The sequence below is a fragment of the Bombina bombina genome, chromosome 1, assembly GCF_027579735.1.
Source record: "Bombina bombina isolate aBomBom1 chromosome 1, aBomBom1.pri, whole genome shotgun sequence".
Lineage (NCBI taxonomy): Eukaryota > Metazoa > Chordata > Amphibia > Anura > Bombinatoridae > Bombina > Bombina bombina.
This window is the reverse complement of record NC_069499.1, coordinates 1338122762-1338139632: the sequence shown is the minus strand read 5'-3', so window position 1 is coordinate 1338139632 and position 16871 is coordinate 1338122762. Positions and strand designations below refer to the sequence as shown.

Sequence of the window (16871 nt, the reverse complement as noted above, 5' to 3'; positions counted from 1 at the left end):
GCTAAACCTAGGAGTTCCATATGCCAATTTCTTAGATCTTGGAGGCCACCTTTAATCCAAATGCATTTTTATTTTTTTCCACCACTAGAGGGCATTAGTTCATGTTTCATATAGATAACATTGAGCTCATGCACGTGAATTTACCATGGAGTCAGCTCTGATTGGCTAAAATGCAAGTCTGTCAAAAAAACTGAAATAAGGGGGCAGTCTGCTGAGGCTTAGATACAAGGTAATTACAGAGGTAAAACATGTATAATTATAACTGTTGGTTATGCAAAACTGGGGAATTGGCAATTAAGGGGTTATCTTTCAAAAGAACAAAAATTCTGGTGTTGACCGTCCCGTTAAGTCTTAAAATTACAAGTTCTATTTGAATCATGCAAGTTTAATTATGCCTTTCCTATCCCTTTAAATCCCAAACACACATGTAATAGAAGTAAATTAGAAAGTTGTTTCAATGCAAAAAGCACCACCACTTCTAAGATTCTTTTTACTATCTGGAGCAGTGAGGGTTTGTGTATCATAGTGGAAACCAAAAGGGACTCTACAGTAATAAGTTTGTTGTGAGCTACAAACTATTGACCTAGTGTGCAGCGCCATCTTTGTGGATTAAACAAGCAAATCCTTGTATGCTTCAAGGCTAAACGCTGGATTTTTGGTATGTAAATTTAAATGCCTTAGATTAACACTAAGGACCTTCATAAGAAAGGCTAATACAATTTAGGTCTTAGTTCAATTCATGGCGTTTACAGCAGTCCTATAAGTATATGCAATGCTTCTTAATGTTCTTTTATACAATACTGACAGTTTTGTACCTTTTATGCTAATAAGTTAACTAAAGGTTCTGAACTCCAGCCCTTTAAGGATACCCACTAACTATCCTGATTTGCATAGTGTATCGCTCATGTCATTTATTACACTAGTGTTAATTCTTTCAGCTGCTTTGCTAGGGATATTTGCTATCCTTTTTACAAAATGATAAACTGGATGGCCTTGATTAGATCATCGTTTGGATGTAGGTTACACAATGTCTTTTCAGAGAACACACTGCTGCAAACTAACCAATTTAAAATGATGGACATCAGGTCTTACCTAACGGGTATATTTAGAAATATATTCAGTGTTTTTAATGGGATCCTTAATCCTTTAAAGGGTCATGAAAGCCAAACATCCTTCATGATTTCAGTAGAGCATACAATTTTAAACAAGTTTACTTCTATTATCAAATGTGCTTACTCTTTGGTATCATTTGTTGAAGGAGCAGCAATGCACTACTGGTTTCTAACTGAACACATGGGTGAGCCAATGACAATCTGTATATGCAGCCACCAATCAGCAGCTAGAACCTAGGTTCTTTGCTGCTCCTGAGCTTTCCTAGATAAACATTTCAGCAAATGATAATAAAAGCAAGCAAATTAAATAAAAGTAAATTGGAAAGTTGTTGTATTCTCTGAATCATGAAATAATTTGGGTTTCATGTCCCTTTAACGTCGCATTTGACTAATCATTTAGTCAGCCAGTTATCAGAATCTGGTATGGGACACCAGGATGGTATTTCTCCCGTTTCAGACTAGGGCACTGGCTTTCAAACCTGTCCTTAGTCCTCCCTAACAGGCCACATTTTGAGGATATCTGAACTGGAGCACAGGTTAATTAATCAGCCGATTAGTAAACGGTTATTTGAACTGCTCATTTAAAGGGACACTGAACCCAATTTTTTTTCTTTCATGATTCAAATAGAGCATGCAATTTTAAGCAACTTTCTAATTTACTCCTATTATCAGATTTTCTTCGTTCTCTTGCTATCTTTATTTGAAAAAGGCATCTAAGCTTTTTTTTTCTTGGTTCAGAACTCTGGACAGCACTTTATTGGTGGATGAATGTATCCACCAATCAGCAAGGACAACCCAGGTTGTTCAAAAATGGGCCGGCATCTAAACTTACATTTCAAATAAAGATACAAAGAATAAATAAAATTTAATAGGAGTAAATTAGAAAGTTGCTTAACATTTCATGCACTGAATCTCGAAAGAAAAAAAAATTGGGTTCAGTGCCCCTTTAATGTAATCCTGTTGGGAAGGCTTGAGGACAGGTTTAAAATGGCAAACTGATAACTTTGCTTAACAGGCTCGTCCTAATGTGTGCACCCATAGCTAAGTGAGAACAAGTATTTCCATGTTAAAAATGTTGATTTCAAATGCTTACAACACTTAAAGGGCCAATACACACACATACTTTACATGCTCTCGAGAGAAATGCATGTCCCAAGTAGTATTCGGTGCCGAGCACTGCTGGTCCAGAGAAAAAAATACAGGACTAGTGCTGCTAATCTTTTCAGTTTCTCCCCGGACCAGTAGTGCTTTGCACATCCAAATCTGTATTCTGTGAATAACCCCTTTGGGGTGGGGTATACGATAAGTCTTAAAATGACATGCTCCAACAGGTTTAGATTGAAGCCAACAAGAACTAGATCTTCTGTAGGGATTCTTCAATGCCCGATTAGCAGAACGGCTATTGTTTTCTTGGTGAAAAGCAAAATACCCGTCAAGCACATTTATGCAAAGGCCTAAAACTAGAGTCTACAATACATTCTGAAGATACAAACGGTTACTGATGTAACACATGACCATGTTTGGTGCACAACATACAAAGCAGCAAAATAAACAGAAAATGTCCCAACCAAGGATTAAATAAATGCTGCAGACATTAGGGCAGCCAAGGTGTTAAAATGTAATTTAACCATTTGTTACCAGTAACACAGCAGTAATTTGTTACTGAAAACCTAGGGGTCATATCCCTGATATAGTAGTGCTGTGTAAAAGGACATGACTCAGATAGAGCATGCAATTTTACACAGTTTACAAATTTGCTTCATTCTTTTGGTATTCTTAGTTGAAAGGGCAGCACTGCAATACTGGGAGCTAGCTGAACACATTGGGTGAGCTAATGACAAGAGGCATCTCTGTGAAACCACCAATCAGCAGTGCATTGCTGCTCCTGAGCCTACATAGGAATGCTTTTGAACAAAGGATTTTACTGTCAAATTGCCCCAGAAAAGTGTGCATGTTACTGAACTCTGTCACTGTAATTGGAGTGCATGGAACATTGTCTCCCCTTTAATGTGTTCCCAATTATCCATTGTACCTGCTAGAATGTATTAAATTGTTTACAAATAAATCATTCACCTTTAATGTTGGCCTTTAAATTAGCTGGTTCTGCCTGGGGTATTTCCACCTATACTGAACATTTAAATACAAGAAATAGAAAAACTTTCAACACCACCAGCAGAGAAATTATACTTCCACTGGGAGTTAGGAGAGGATTAAAAAAAAAAAAAGTTAGTTCACTCTAAGGGCCTGATTTTATAAAGCTCTTCAGGGCTGTGAGATTCTTTAAGAATGCTTGCTAGTACTTCTGTTTATCTGGTGGAATTCTATAAAGCCACTTTTTACAGTGAAAACAGTATCTCACTAAGGGGCATATAGTGCGTTTTTATATGGGAAAGAGATGCATACATAACAAGTGCACACTTAAAAAAAAAAATCATACAAAATAATTAAACTACACAAAAATACAGAATTTTTTTATTGTTAAGATGCATCAAAATCATAAAATTGTAAATAAATTACACAGGAATAAATAAATATGCACAGTGTAAATAAGTACAATGGATGCGCAAAAAATTAAATAAAATAGAAATTCGTACTTCTAAGTACAAAATACAAAGCATAGTTTTTCATAAATTGGGGTGAACGTGTACGTATATGAAACAGTCTCAAATCCCTGCGTAATTCTGTAAATTTTTGCCCTACAGATAAACACCAAAATTACTCTTAAAGGGAAACCTATACAAAGCTAACTGCAAATTTAATGAACAGTGCATTTTGATTTGTATTAGGCAGAATATTAAAGTTTACACATGAGGGGGCGGAAAACCATGTTTAGACTAGTACATTTTATAGTACTGGCCCGTAAGTATCAGGCTTTGGTAGGCAGGCAGATATAAGGAAGCATTTGTGTGTACAGAAAATTAGATCTGATTTCTCTGTAAGCTCGGCCCATTCTTATAGGTTGTGATGTCAAACAAAAAAGCTATTTCATATGAAAAAAAAAATAAAAAAAAAAAAAAATACAAGTTATCACACATTTTATACTCAGATTCTGGTATAACAAGAACCACATTAAGGGTAAATCAATTTTACAGTACACTGTCCCTTTAAAAAGGGATATCAGACATTTTTTCATTCATGATTCAAATAGAGCATGACATTTTAAGCAACTTTCTAATTCACTCCTATTATGAAATTCTTCCTTCGCTTGGCATATTTGAAAAGCAGGAATGTATGGTTAAGAGCCAGCCCATTTTTGGTTCAGAACCTGGGTTGCGCTTGCTGACTGGTGGCTAAATGTAGCCACTAATCAGCAAGCGCTATCCAGGGTGCCGAGCCAAAAATGGGCTGGCTGCTAAGCTTAGATTCATGCTTTTTCAGATAAAGATAGCGAGAACAAAAAAGAAAGAGTAAGTTAGCTTTAAGTAGCATGCTCTTTCTGAATCATAAGAAAAAAAAAAGAAAAAAGGGTTTAGTATAAAAACACTTACATTTGTGTATGTTGCTATAATACACACTATAATTTTCTTCTGGCTCCTATCTTTGTGATACATATGTCTGCATGCAAATCCTTCTATGACTCCTACACAATACACATCCCTGGCTCCTCAGTTTGATATAAAGGTTTGTCAAATCCTAGTATACTTCAGGTATTAGGGTCACTGATTACCATAATAGAGAAAGAAAAGTCCTCTGTACAGAGGTGCAGATAAGGATATTGGCACCTCAATAAGATTAAAAGTTGAATTACTGATCTAACTGTACAACAGTTACTGGAATAGAGATACTATCGATTATGCTGCAGATGCAATCGGTAACTAATCCCAGTACAGTTAGAAGTGTTTACTAAACTCCAGTATATAGCGAGTACAGGGAGGATAGGTACTACTTGCTAGTATACAGTGAAACTTGTCTAGATTATGGGCAGATATCTTACTGAGAATGCACACAGGTCCCCAGTGTAGGACATTCTACTTCTGTCGCAGCCCAAGCTCAGGGAGGTCCAGTTCTGTGACAGCACAACAACTGAAGCAGTCTGCTCTAGTACACGAGGGGGTAATGTCAAGGTCAGTTATTAACAGAAGCAGTCACCAAGAACTTAAATTGTCTTGTACCTGCTATGTGAGGCATTTCCTCTAGGAACAAAGACATGGGATCATAAAGGTTTTACAATTATTATAATTTTATCACTCAAATCATCTGTATGATCAATGCAGGCAACCTAATACTAATCAGTAGGGCAATATAAAAAAGTTAAAGGGACAGCAAAGTCAAAATTAAACGTCCGTGATTCAGATGGAGCACACAATTTTGAACAACTTTCCAGTTCACTTCCATTATTGAATGTGCACATTTTTATATGCACACTGAGGCACCAGCTCTTACTGAGCATGTGTAAGAATTCACAGAAAATAGGTATATATTTTTTAATTGGCTGATGGCTGTCACATGATGCAGTGTCTTTATTAAGATATTTTTGCTGCGTTTAGCAGTCCTTTAAGGTCCCTTGCTGGAGACAGCCAAGTTATTAAAAAAAAAAAAAAAAAAAAAAAAAAAATTTAGCTGAAATGTCACCACTACTTGGTCACCGTCTTCACAATTTGTTACATATAGTTATGTGGAATGTTTAGTTTTTCCCCCCCAACATAAAGGATTGCCACCATCAACTACAATAAACAGTCAAGGGGTATTTTTTCCAGTGCATTTTTTACACCTTGATGGACTACACTTTCCTTAGAATAAGGATAGTCTTATTTTTAAAAGCCCCCCCCCCGCCGATACCCTTGTTAGTATAGCTGACATGGCCCCCTCACTCATTCCAAACGTCAGTATGATGTGACAAAACAAAATAAGTGTTCCTTTGGCCCCACATAAGTAGTTGCACATCCCTGGCAGGTAATCAGTTTAAAAAAAAAAAAAAAAAAAAAAAAAAAAAAAACACCCATACAGAACAGGGATGAAAACCCTTATTTCAGTAAAATGTTACATCTCCTCAAGTACCAATTTTTCTACAATTAAAGGGACATAATACTGATATGCTAAATCACTTGAAACTGATGCAGTATAACTAAAAAGCTGACAGGAAAATATCACCTGAGCATCTATGTAAAAAAGGAAGATATTTTACCTCACAATCTCCTCAGCTCAGAGTAAGTTCTGTGTAAAAAGTTATACTTCACCTGCTCCCAGCTGCAGGTTAAAAAAAAAAAAAAAAAAAAAAAATAAAGAACAGCAGCCAATCAGCATCAGTAGTGCTGAGGTCATGACCTCTTACTGTGATCTCATGAGATTTGACTTAAAGGATTACGTTCTGTTATAATTTTTAAGATAAACATATTAAAGTTAATAAACATTAATTAAAACCTACTGACCTATATTTTCTCCAAAACGAAGTTTCATAACGTTCTAAAAGTTATATCTTTTATTCGCCGATGATGTCACGTTATCCTGCCCACTATTTTAAGCACTGCATGTTCAAAATACTTAAACCAATAACTTTGTGTTTAAAGCGCCATTTTGAAACCTAGGTATTGTAAACGGATTGGTACAGAGCAAAGGATACCCACGGAGTGGGTTTGGAAAACAATTAAATTTGCAGACAAGATTTCTGATATACGGTAGAGATATGTTAATGAAATTCTATTGATAAAAAGCGTATTTGGGGTAGTTAGTTAGTAACAGGCATAGAAAATATTTACTTACAGTGGCCCTTTAAATCTCATGAGATTTCATAGTAAGCGTCCTTTACCTGATTGGTGAAATAATATGAGAGTTCACAAGGCTCATCCTACACTAAAATGCTGCTTAGAAATCCTTTACAATGGGAGGTGGCTACTGAGGAACTTTTGAGGATATCTCTATCTCTCTATCTCTCCATCTCTCTATACCTTTTTTACATAGAGATGTTCAGGAGATATTTTCTAGTCAGCTTTTTACAGCTATGCTGCATCACTTTCAAGTGTTTCAACATTTGGGTATTATGGACCTTTAAATAAAAGGGGCATGGGGGTCAATTAGAACCCCCATCATCCCCATCAAATGGAATTAAATACAATTTTGCACAGAGGGAATAAGGTCTTCATAACTACAACAGTCTTCCACTGAAAAGAGGCTTACCATTATTTTTGGAATGAGGGGTATTATGTTGGCTTAGATAGCAGGTGATCATCTTCTAGGTAACATTATGGGATAGGCAATGATTAAGTCAAGGGGAGTGAAATATCCCCTCTGTTGCACACACAATAGAGGGACATGGGATATATTGTTTAAAAGCAGTAAACCTGTTCTTTCAACTAAGTGATCCTGTGTCTGTCTAGCAGCCAGGTGACTGTCAAAGACAGATACCTCACACAGTTTGTACTATTTTGGGAATAGTAACTATTCACCCCCACAACATAGAAATATAACAAGACCTCCGCCCACTCTAAAATAGGGGCTTTCCATCATTGATATGTTTCATATCATTACTAGGACTTTCAATTAACATCTGTAAGAACGATCACCTGGCAGCAGTGTTGACTTCAAGGCTAACAGACATCAATATTTTTGCGATTCAGCAGAGAAGGCTTTCTGACTGTCCTAAAGGAATTCTATACATTGTATAAAGCTTTTGACCACCACTGTGCCTATTAGCAACATTGTATTTTATTAATTTACATTAACCTTATTCAAGTGTCAAGCAAAGTATCTATCAACTAGAAGCGGCTGATATTAAATTTAAAGTGAATGTAAATTGATGCTAAAGTAATCTCTTTTTAAAAAAAAAAAAAATTAAAAATGGGGCACTTTAATGCATCACAATTTACATTTCACTCGTGTTGTGAAAAAAATACTTACCTTTCAAAACTTGAGTCGCTCCAGCTTCCCCCGGTCGTCGCAAAGCCATTTCTGACCTCAGAAATGATGAATCGGTCATCCTCCAATCACGGCTTCCCCCTGGAGGGGGAAAAATCAGTGTCTGATTCGAAGTCGTGATTAGAGGAAGCCAGAGTCCACATTTTAGACCCAGGAAGAGGCTTTGCGACGGGCGGAAGGAAACTGGAGTGGCTGTCAAGAATTTTTTCACAACACAAGTGAAATGTAAATTGATTAATTAAAGTGCCCCTGTTTTTAATCGAATTTTTAAAAAACGGGCACTTTAGCATCAAAATTTACATTCACTTTAAATCACTCAGGTTTTTTTTTTATTTCCATCCTAGTAAGCTGCCTAAGTATGAAAGGGTAAAAGAATTACTAAAATAGAATATACCGACCTCAACACTTCTTAATTTTAACGGTTTTGAGTCAGAGTTATGCTATAATTTCACTTAATAGTGTTAGATTACATTTTAAACTGCAGTTCGTTTTTATGTGTACTGTGTATGCATTTTCTTGGATCAAATATGTTTTATAGTTGTGGCCACAACATTTTTTTTACGCATATTCTGACAATTTTATTTGTCATATACACTTTTTGGGTTTTACACATCTCACATGAATTAAATATTCTCTTTCTATACATCGGATTATTGCCAATTAACATACTCTAGCTCCCACCAGAGCGCCACTCAACAACCCCTTTTTCTTTGCTAGAATATTTTTGGTGGTGCTTTTTTTTTTTTTAAAAACTATGTAAGTTAGTTTATACAGTAATACGATCAGTTTAAATGAGTAACAATGATGGGAAAACAGAAAATAGCCAGGTTTTATTTCTACCAACTTTCAGGATTAAAGTGATGGTAAAGTATCACTTTTGTGCCACAAACTAGTTTTCCTGTCACTTAGTCAACTTTTTAAACCTTGAAAATTGACAATATGAGATTGTAATCTTAAAAACTTTTCCTCTTACCACTCCAAGCTCCTCCCATATCTACTTAGACTACAGAGTGGTCCCACCCACTCCTACAGCTATATGCTCGCTCATGATGAAAAATTTGCGCATGCAAAAAAAAAAAAACACAAACAAGTTGAATATCTGCTGTTTAGATACTGATATAAAGGTTATAACTGCTTTATATGCAAATTTATAAAAACCAATGAATTGATTTAATCTATTTATGCAATACTTGATCTAGATTACCGGAACTTTACCATCATTTTAAGATGGTGCAAGGTAATTTTCAATTTAGCTAATTTTTCTTGTCCCTCCCAATAAAACACAGGATCGGTGACCAGCTTTAGCCTTCCCAGTGCACATTTCTTAATGTGTTACACAGAACTCCCAAACCTACAAATGGATGTTTCAAAACACTTCCAACCTATCCTTAGATATTACTACATAGGACTCAAAACAAGAAAAACACAAGACACGCACAATGAGTTCAGCTCCACTCTTACCCTTAGAGCACATTACGATTTTATACCAAAATGGATTTCTAAACTCAGAAATAAGTTACCGAGTCTACGATCCTGGCACACACGAGATATGTTTGCAATATGGATCATTAAAAAAAAGGGACACGTCAAATATTAATTCTACAGAGAGCATGCAATTTTAAACAACTTTCCAATTTACATCCATTAAAAAGGGACATTATACACTAGATTTTTCTTTGCATAAATGTCTTGTAGATCTATTTATATAGCCCAGTTTTGTTTTTGTTTTTAGTTTTGTTTATTTTTAAAATAACATTGCTCTGATTTTCAGACTCCTAACCAAGCCCCAAAGTTTTAGGAGAAAACCGATGTATACCTACTCCAGCTCGCTTCTGTTTGTGTGAAGGGTCTTTCCATATGCAAAGGGAGGGGGAGTGTCTGATTTTTCCCCACATGTAAAGTGGGTGTTCCAGGAAGCTTCTATGTTTTTAAACTGTTTTATACTGGATTTTTTAGATCAGTAGTCTCTATTACATGCAGTTATATGAAAAGTGTATACTGTCCCTTTAAAAAGTGCAGTTTTCTTTATATTTACACTTTGAGTCACCAGCTCCTACTGAGAATGTGCAGGAATTTAGAATATATGTATATGCATTTGTGATTGACTAATCGTTGTCACATGATGCAGTGATAGTGGAAATAAACATAACTGAAATTTATCAGACAAAAAAACAACACACAACAACCTACTCAATTGAAGTTCAGACTAAGTGCTATTGAGTTGTCTTTTTATCATGCATTTATTATGCAAATCTAATGTATTTACGGGTCCTTTAAGTTAATTTCCAATTTCTACATGTTAAATAGAAGTCTTCTAAATCCAGGAATGGATCAGAGGCCAGCTCTGAACAGTCCTGGCAACCAGATAGAACATACAGGCATGTAAGCCAAATACAGTTGCAATCTGTACATTTAGTATACAGTGTCCCTAAATCCAGTTTATACAGCACAGTGTCAATGTCTAAATGTTTTGACATGCATAGATATGTAGAATATGCAGTGAAATTAAATACTGGACCAGAATACAAATTCAAGCTACTATCTGGTCATGTTCCAAGGGATACATTGACACACACGTAACTTTTAGAAACAGTGAATAGGGAGGGTACTAATGTCAGAAACAATGTATATACTGTTTTTCATGCACTTAGGCATTAAAGGGACAGTCTACACCAGAATTTTTATTGTTTTAAAAAAATAGATAATCCCTTTATTACCCATTCCCCAGTTTTGCATAACCAACAGTTAAAATAATATACTTTTAACCTCTGATTATCTTGTATCTAAGCCTCTACAAACTGCCCCTTTATTTCAGTTCTTTTGACAGACTTGCAGTTTAGCCAATCAATGCCTGCTCCCAGATAACTTCACGTGCACGAGCACAGTGTTATCTATATGAAATACATGAACTAACACCCTCTAGTGGTGAAAAACTGTTAAAATGCATTCTGAAAAGACGTGGCCTTCAAGGTCTAAGAAATTAGCATATAAACCTCCTAGGTTAAGCTTTCAACTAAGAATACCAAGAGAACAAAGCAAAATTGGTGATAAAAGTAAATTGGAAAATTGTTTAAAATTACATGCTCTATCTGCATCATGAAAGTTTATTTTGGCCTAGACTGTCCCTTTAAGACACTGGGCCAAATCACACTAGGCTTTCGTAACCATTTTAGCATACATTAATTACTTAACCAATTCACTACAAGTGAGGGTACTAATTGCAGCAGACTGATGCCTGTAGATGAGAAGTATAATATGGATTCTACTCTGTGCCTTTGATCGGTATATGTGACCCCTTGGCTGCATACTAAACATAAGTTGCCTGGCTGACTTAAGATTTAATGAGTTAAAGCCACAAGGATCAAGTCGTTTGCAAAAGCCTTTAACCACCTTGTGTTTTTATCGGATGGGTAAATCCTGTGCCCCCTGCAGTCATATTCTATGACCTTGAATGTTCTTTAGCAGTGGCATTCTGCCATAGTTACACAGGCATATTGTGTTACCATACAGATTTGCCCAGCTCATATGATATAAGGTCAACAGGGAGTAGAAGCACCCCAACATTCTACTAATGGGCATGCCAGAAGGGCAAGTGTTAAAGCTTTACCCAAACTACCCGTGAAGACTGGCAGCCAATTTAAATTTTACTTTCAAAATATTTTTTCTCTAGTGTTATTTCAGCAGTGGGAATTGGAATATATTTTAATAAGAATAATCTATGCATTTGCATTTAGTATTAGTATGCATTTTTTATTCAACACTGGATGTAAGTAAAATTCTACAATCCGCTGGTGACTTGTTATCCTTTGTCTTTCAGGATCAGAAGGGCTCCGCATGACAAAGTCCTTGAACCTCCAGAGCGCAAACATTGTCACTGTACCAGGAAGGAAGGTGTTAATCACATAATTTAAAGCATGTGTAACCCCTTCAGTACCAGGTACGTACTAAACCAGCCACATACTCTCACATATAACCAGTGTAAATTACTAAAATATATATTCCCAGTTACGTTTTTGTGGGTAGTATAAAACACAAAGTATCTAGCCTTACCTGGCTCTGTTCTGCAGGGTGACAGCTGCAGGCTGGCAGCGAAATACAGCGGCCACCAAACGAGACTGTAGCAGAGCCATGTTTGCAGGAGGAAAGAGAGGAGCACGACTGAGCAAAGACAGGTTAATAAAGTGACACATACACACACCCCCTGTCCGTCACGCAATGACAGATTGTGCACAATCAAACTCACAGCACCATCTAGGGGTGTGGAGGCTATCTGCAACCATTGCTCACATTATACAACAGAGCATATTGTATCAATAAATACAACTTAGTTACTTCTATTAACATAAACAAGTCACAGGTATTTCTGCACTCAAGGTTAAATACAAGTTGTCATTGTCTTGGCACTATTCAATTTTAAACGATTGGTTCAGCATATGTTTGATGCCTTATTGTGTTACATTGATGAACAAGGCTTTGAAAAAATACTTCAGTTAGTCACGTCACATATATTTAAATGTATAGGACATGAAAACCAATAACTCGATTTTAATGTTAGATTATTTTCATTTATTCAGGGATGACAGTCTTAAACAAACCTAGTTCAATCTTATTCAAATTATTTCTGACTTTTGTTTGGGATTAGAAACTTTGAAATCCAAGTGGTATATTTTTGTCACAATCCAGACAGACTGCTGCTGCTGCATCCTTACACAATATCATGAAGTCAGCTGACCCGATTTATTGCATAATTGCCAGGTAGATATCTTTAGTTATAAATAAAAAAAAAGGATAAATAACTTTGCATTGAATCCATTTACATATATTACTGCTAAAGGGACACAAAACACAATTTTTTTCTTTCATGCTCCAGATAGATTATGCAAGTGTAGCCACCAATCAGCAAGCGCTACCCAGTTGCTGAACCAAAAATGGGCCAGCTACTATGCTGGGTTTCGTGTCCCTTTAACCCTTTCCTGCCAGGGTTAAAGTGTCTACATCGGAACAACTGTTCCGATGTAGACAAATTGAAATCACGCAATCGTGCACACGATCACGAGATTTCAATTATTGGATCGGGTCTGGGGGGCCCTCCAGACCGCGATCAAATCTGAGAAGCACAGTAGGCTTCAGGACAGCCATTGGCTATGACGTACTAGTCCGTCATAACGGCTCTAAAGCCCAGTGTAATTATGATGGAATAGAATGGCATAACGGCGTTAAAAGGTTAAGCTCTGAAATGCAAAAGGCTTACAAACAAAAACATTTAAAACAATTGGAGATTATGTTTATCTTAACCCCTTAAGGACAAGGCCATTTTTCAATTTCTTTCTATTTTTACATTTCTGCGGTGTTTATGTTTAGCTGTAATTTTCCTCTTACTCATTTACTGTACCCACACATATTATATACAGTTTTTCTCACCATTAAATGGACTTGCTAAGGATACCATTATTTTCATCATATCTTATAATTTACTATAAAAAAATATGAAATATGAGGAAAAAATAAAAAAAACACACTTTTTCTAACTTTGACCCCCAAAATCTGTTACACATCGACAACCACCAAAAAACACCCATGCTAAATAGTTTCTAAATTTTATCTTGAGTTTAGAAATACCCAATGTTGACATGTTCTTTGCTTTTTTTGCAAGTTATAGGGCAATAAATACAAGTAGCACTTTGCAATTTCCAAACCACTTTTTTTCAAAATTATCGCTAGTTACATTAGAACACTGATATCTTTCAGGAATCCCTGAATATCCCTTGACATGTATATATTTTTTTATAAGACATCCCAAAGTATTGATCAAGGCCCATTTTGGTATATTTCATGCCACCATTTCACCGCCAAATGCGATTAAATAAAAAAAAATCGTTCACTTTTTCACAAATTTGTTCACAAACTTAAGGTTTCTCACTGAAATGATTTACAAACAACTTGTGCAATTATGGCATAAATGGTTGTAAATGCTTCTCTGGGATCCCCTTTGTTCAGAAATAGCAGACATATATGGCTTTGGCGTTGCTTTTTGGTAATTAGAAGGCCGCTAAATGCCACTACATAGGGAGCATGTAGGGAGCTTCTAGGGTTAATTTTAGCTTTAGTGTAGTAGACAACCCCAAGTATTGATCTAGGCCAATCTTGGTATATTTCATGCCACCATTTCACTGCCAAATGCGATCAAATAAAAAAAAAAAACGTTACATTTTTCACAATTTTAGGTTTCTCACTGAAATTATTTACAAACAACTTGTGCAAGTATAGCATATATGGTTGTAAATGCTTCTCTGAGATCCCCTTTGTTCAGAAATAGCAGATAATTTTTGATAATTATAAGGCCGCTAAATTCCGCTGCGCACCACACTTGTATTATGCCCAGCAGTGCAGGGGTTAATTAGGTAGCTTGTAGGGAGCTTGCAGGGTTAATTTTAGCTTTAGTGTAGAGATCAGCCTCCCACCTGACACATCCCACCCCCTGATCCCTCCCAAACAGCTCTCTTCCCTCCCCCACGCCATAATTGTCCCCGCCATCTTAAAGGGACAGTATACACTCATTTTCATATAACTGCATGTAATAGACACTACTATAAAGAATAAGATGCACAGAAACTGATATAAAGTGGCAAATAAGACACTCCCCCCCCCCTCCCCCTTCTTTTGCATATGAAAAGACCCTTTACACAAACAGGAGCAAGCTGGAGAAGGTAGCTGACAGTCAGTGATGTGCAGTGCAGTCACTAGAGGCAGGTGAGGCAGTGCTTCACCTTTCATATGGGCAAAAATATATTTTTTTTTTATTGGCTTAAAAAAAAAAAAATTGTAATTTTTTTTCCCCAGCATTTTTTTTCACAGCTAGATGTTGTGCAATGGAGAGGCACAAGCAGGTCTGCCCACCATTACACAACATGCTGCGCCATCTACTGGATGACAGTGGTTAAGATCATTGCATGGCCCATAAGTGCTTTATTTGAGGCAGTCCTATTTGGGCTGAACCAATCCAGCGAGAGGCATTAGTAAGTGGAACATAGGGTTGGGGCTGGATGTTAAATCATATAAAACAAAACAAAAACGGAAAAAAACAACTTTCATATATTTTGTTGCTGTCCTGTGAACCTGCTAGCTTTGCTAAAGTGAAAAAGAGAGTTCTGTTCTTCCCCTCTAAGTGCAGTGGAATGTGCCACTGTCACTTCCTGAATCCTTATACAGAGCAGGAAGAGAGAGGCACAGAGAGCAATGTTTCTATTCAGCCACATCTTATTGAAGTAAGATTTTACTGAAAGGGATTCTGTTAGTGAAAATGATAATTTAATGAATGTGGTTTAGTGTTTTTTACTCTTTTACAGCAGGGTCGTTTTTGTATTTTGTTTACTCAAACTTTACACCCACTAACTTAGCAGATTGCCTCTGTACTTTACACTAAATTATAGTCTCATTTAGTTATAGTCTCACTTAGTCTCTGTAGCTCTGCTGTTTTATTACTTTAAAATGCAGTGGTCCCCCCCTTGTGTGTGTGTGTGTGTCTCTCTCTCTATCCATCTCTCTCCTTATGTGTTGTTCTCCCCATGGTCTCTTTCCCTCTCTGTCTCTCTTCCTCCCCCTCTGACTCTCATCCCTTATGTAATGAAAGAATCTATAAGCATAATTTGCAGCATTAAAGTAAAAAGTATGTTTTAAACATATTTTAATGGGCATGGATTTCTAGATCTCATAATCAGAGCAAGCATTGTGTTATCTGGCAAGAGTTTGTTACAATCCTTTTAGACTAAAATCAGATGTTTACTAAGTTGACCAGTTTTCAAAGACACCATTTAAAGGGACAAGAAACCCATATGAAACCCATATGAAACCCATATGCAAATTTAAATAACTTTCCAATTTACATCTAATATCTAATTTTCTTCATTCTTTTGATGTCCTTTGTTGAAAATCATATCTAAATATGCTCAGTAGCTGCTGATTGGTGGCTGCACATAGATACCTCATGTGATTGGCTCACCCATGTGCATTGCTATTTCTTCAACAAAGGATATCTAAAGAATGAAGGCGTATCCTAGTCACTGCCTCACCAACTTCTGACGTCACTGCACGTCACTGCTGACAGTATTCACATAAAACTTTGGGGCTTGGTTAGGAGTCTGAAAATCAGAGCAATGTTATTTAAAAATAAGCAAAACTATACATTTATTTTTTTTAAAAAACTTTATGGGCTATATAAATAGATAATCTACAAGACATTTATGCAAAGAAAAAATGAGTGTATAATGTCCCTTTAAGTACTGGCAGAAAGTCTGCCAGTACTAAAATAAAAAGTTTTTTTTTTTAATAGCATATTTACATAAGCTGCTGTGTAGGGTGCCCCCCTTAGCCCCCAACCTCCCTGATCCCCCCAAACAGCTCTCTAACCCTTCGCCTCTACCTTATTTGGAGCCATATTGGGTACTGGCAGCTGTCTGCCAGTACCCACTTTATACAAAAATAGATTATTTTTTTTAAACTTTTTTTTTTTCTGTAGTGTAGCTTCCCCCCCAAAGACCATCCTCCCAAATCCCTTAGCTATTTTATTAACCCATTCCCTCCCCCCATTCTCCCACTTATAAGTATAATTTTTTTCTGTAGTGCAGCGGTTCCCACCGCTCCCTCCCCGTGCACGCGCCCGCCACCCCCCGTGAACGCGCGTGTGTCCATGCGCGCCCCTGGCACCCCTGCCCCCAATCCCGCCGCCCTTTTAATCAAAGAAGCCATCGATGGCTGCCCACCCGCCTCCCACTTCGGCTCCCACCCACCAACGATTTTCGGCCATCGATGTCCGGTGCAGAGAGGGCCACAGAGTGTCTCTCTCTGCATTGAATGGGGAAAAAATGTTATTGCAAGATGCCTCAATATCAAGGCATCACTGCAATAACC

General features: G+C 36.8%; 1 protein-coding gene across 1 annotated transcript in view; it reads right to left on the bottom strand.

The window, feature by feature from the left end:
* GOT2 (glutamic-oxaloacetic transaminase 2) overlaps positions 1-12153 on the bottom strand; it is a 36401-nt gene extending 24248 nt beyond the window's left edge. The window contains exon 1 of the mRNA XM_053702400.1: positions 12015-12153. Coding sequence (XP_053558375.1) covers positions 12015-12094 — 80 coding nt within the window. The 5' untranslated portion in view covers positions 12095-12153. The remainder of the gene's footprint in view (positions 1-12014) is intronic.
* Positions 12154-16871: the final 4718 nt, after the last annotated feature.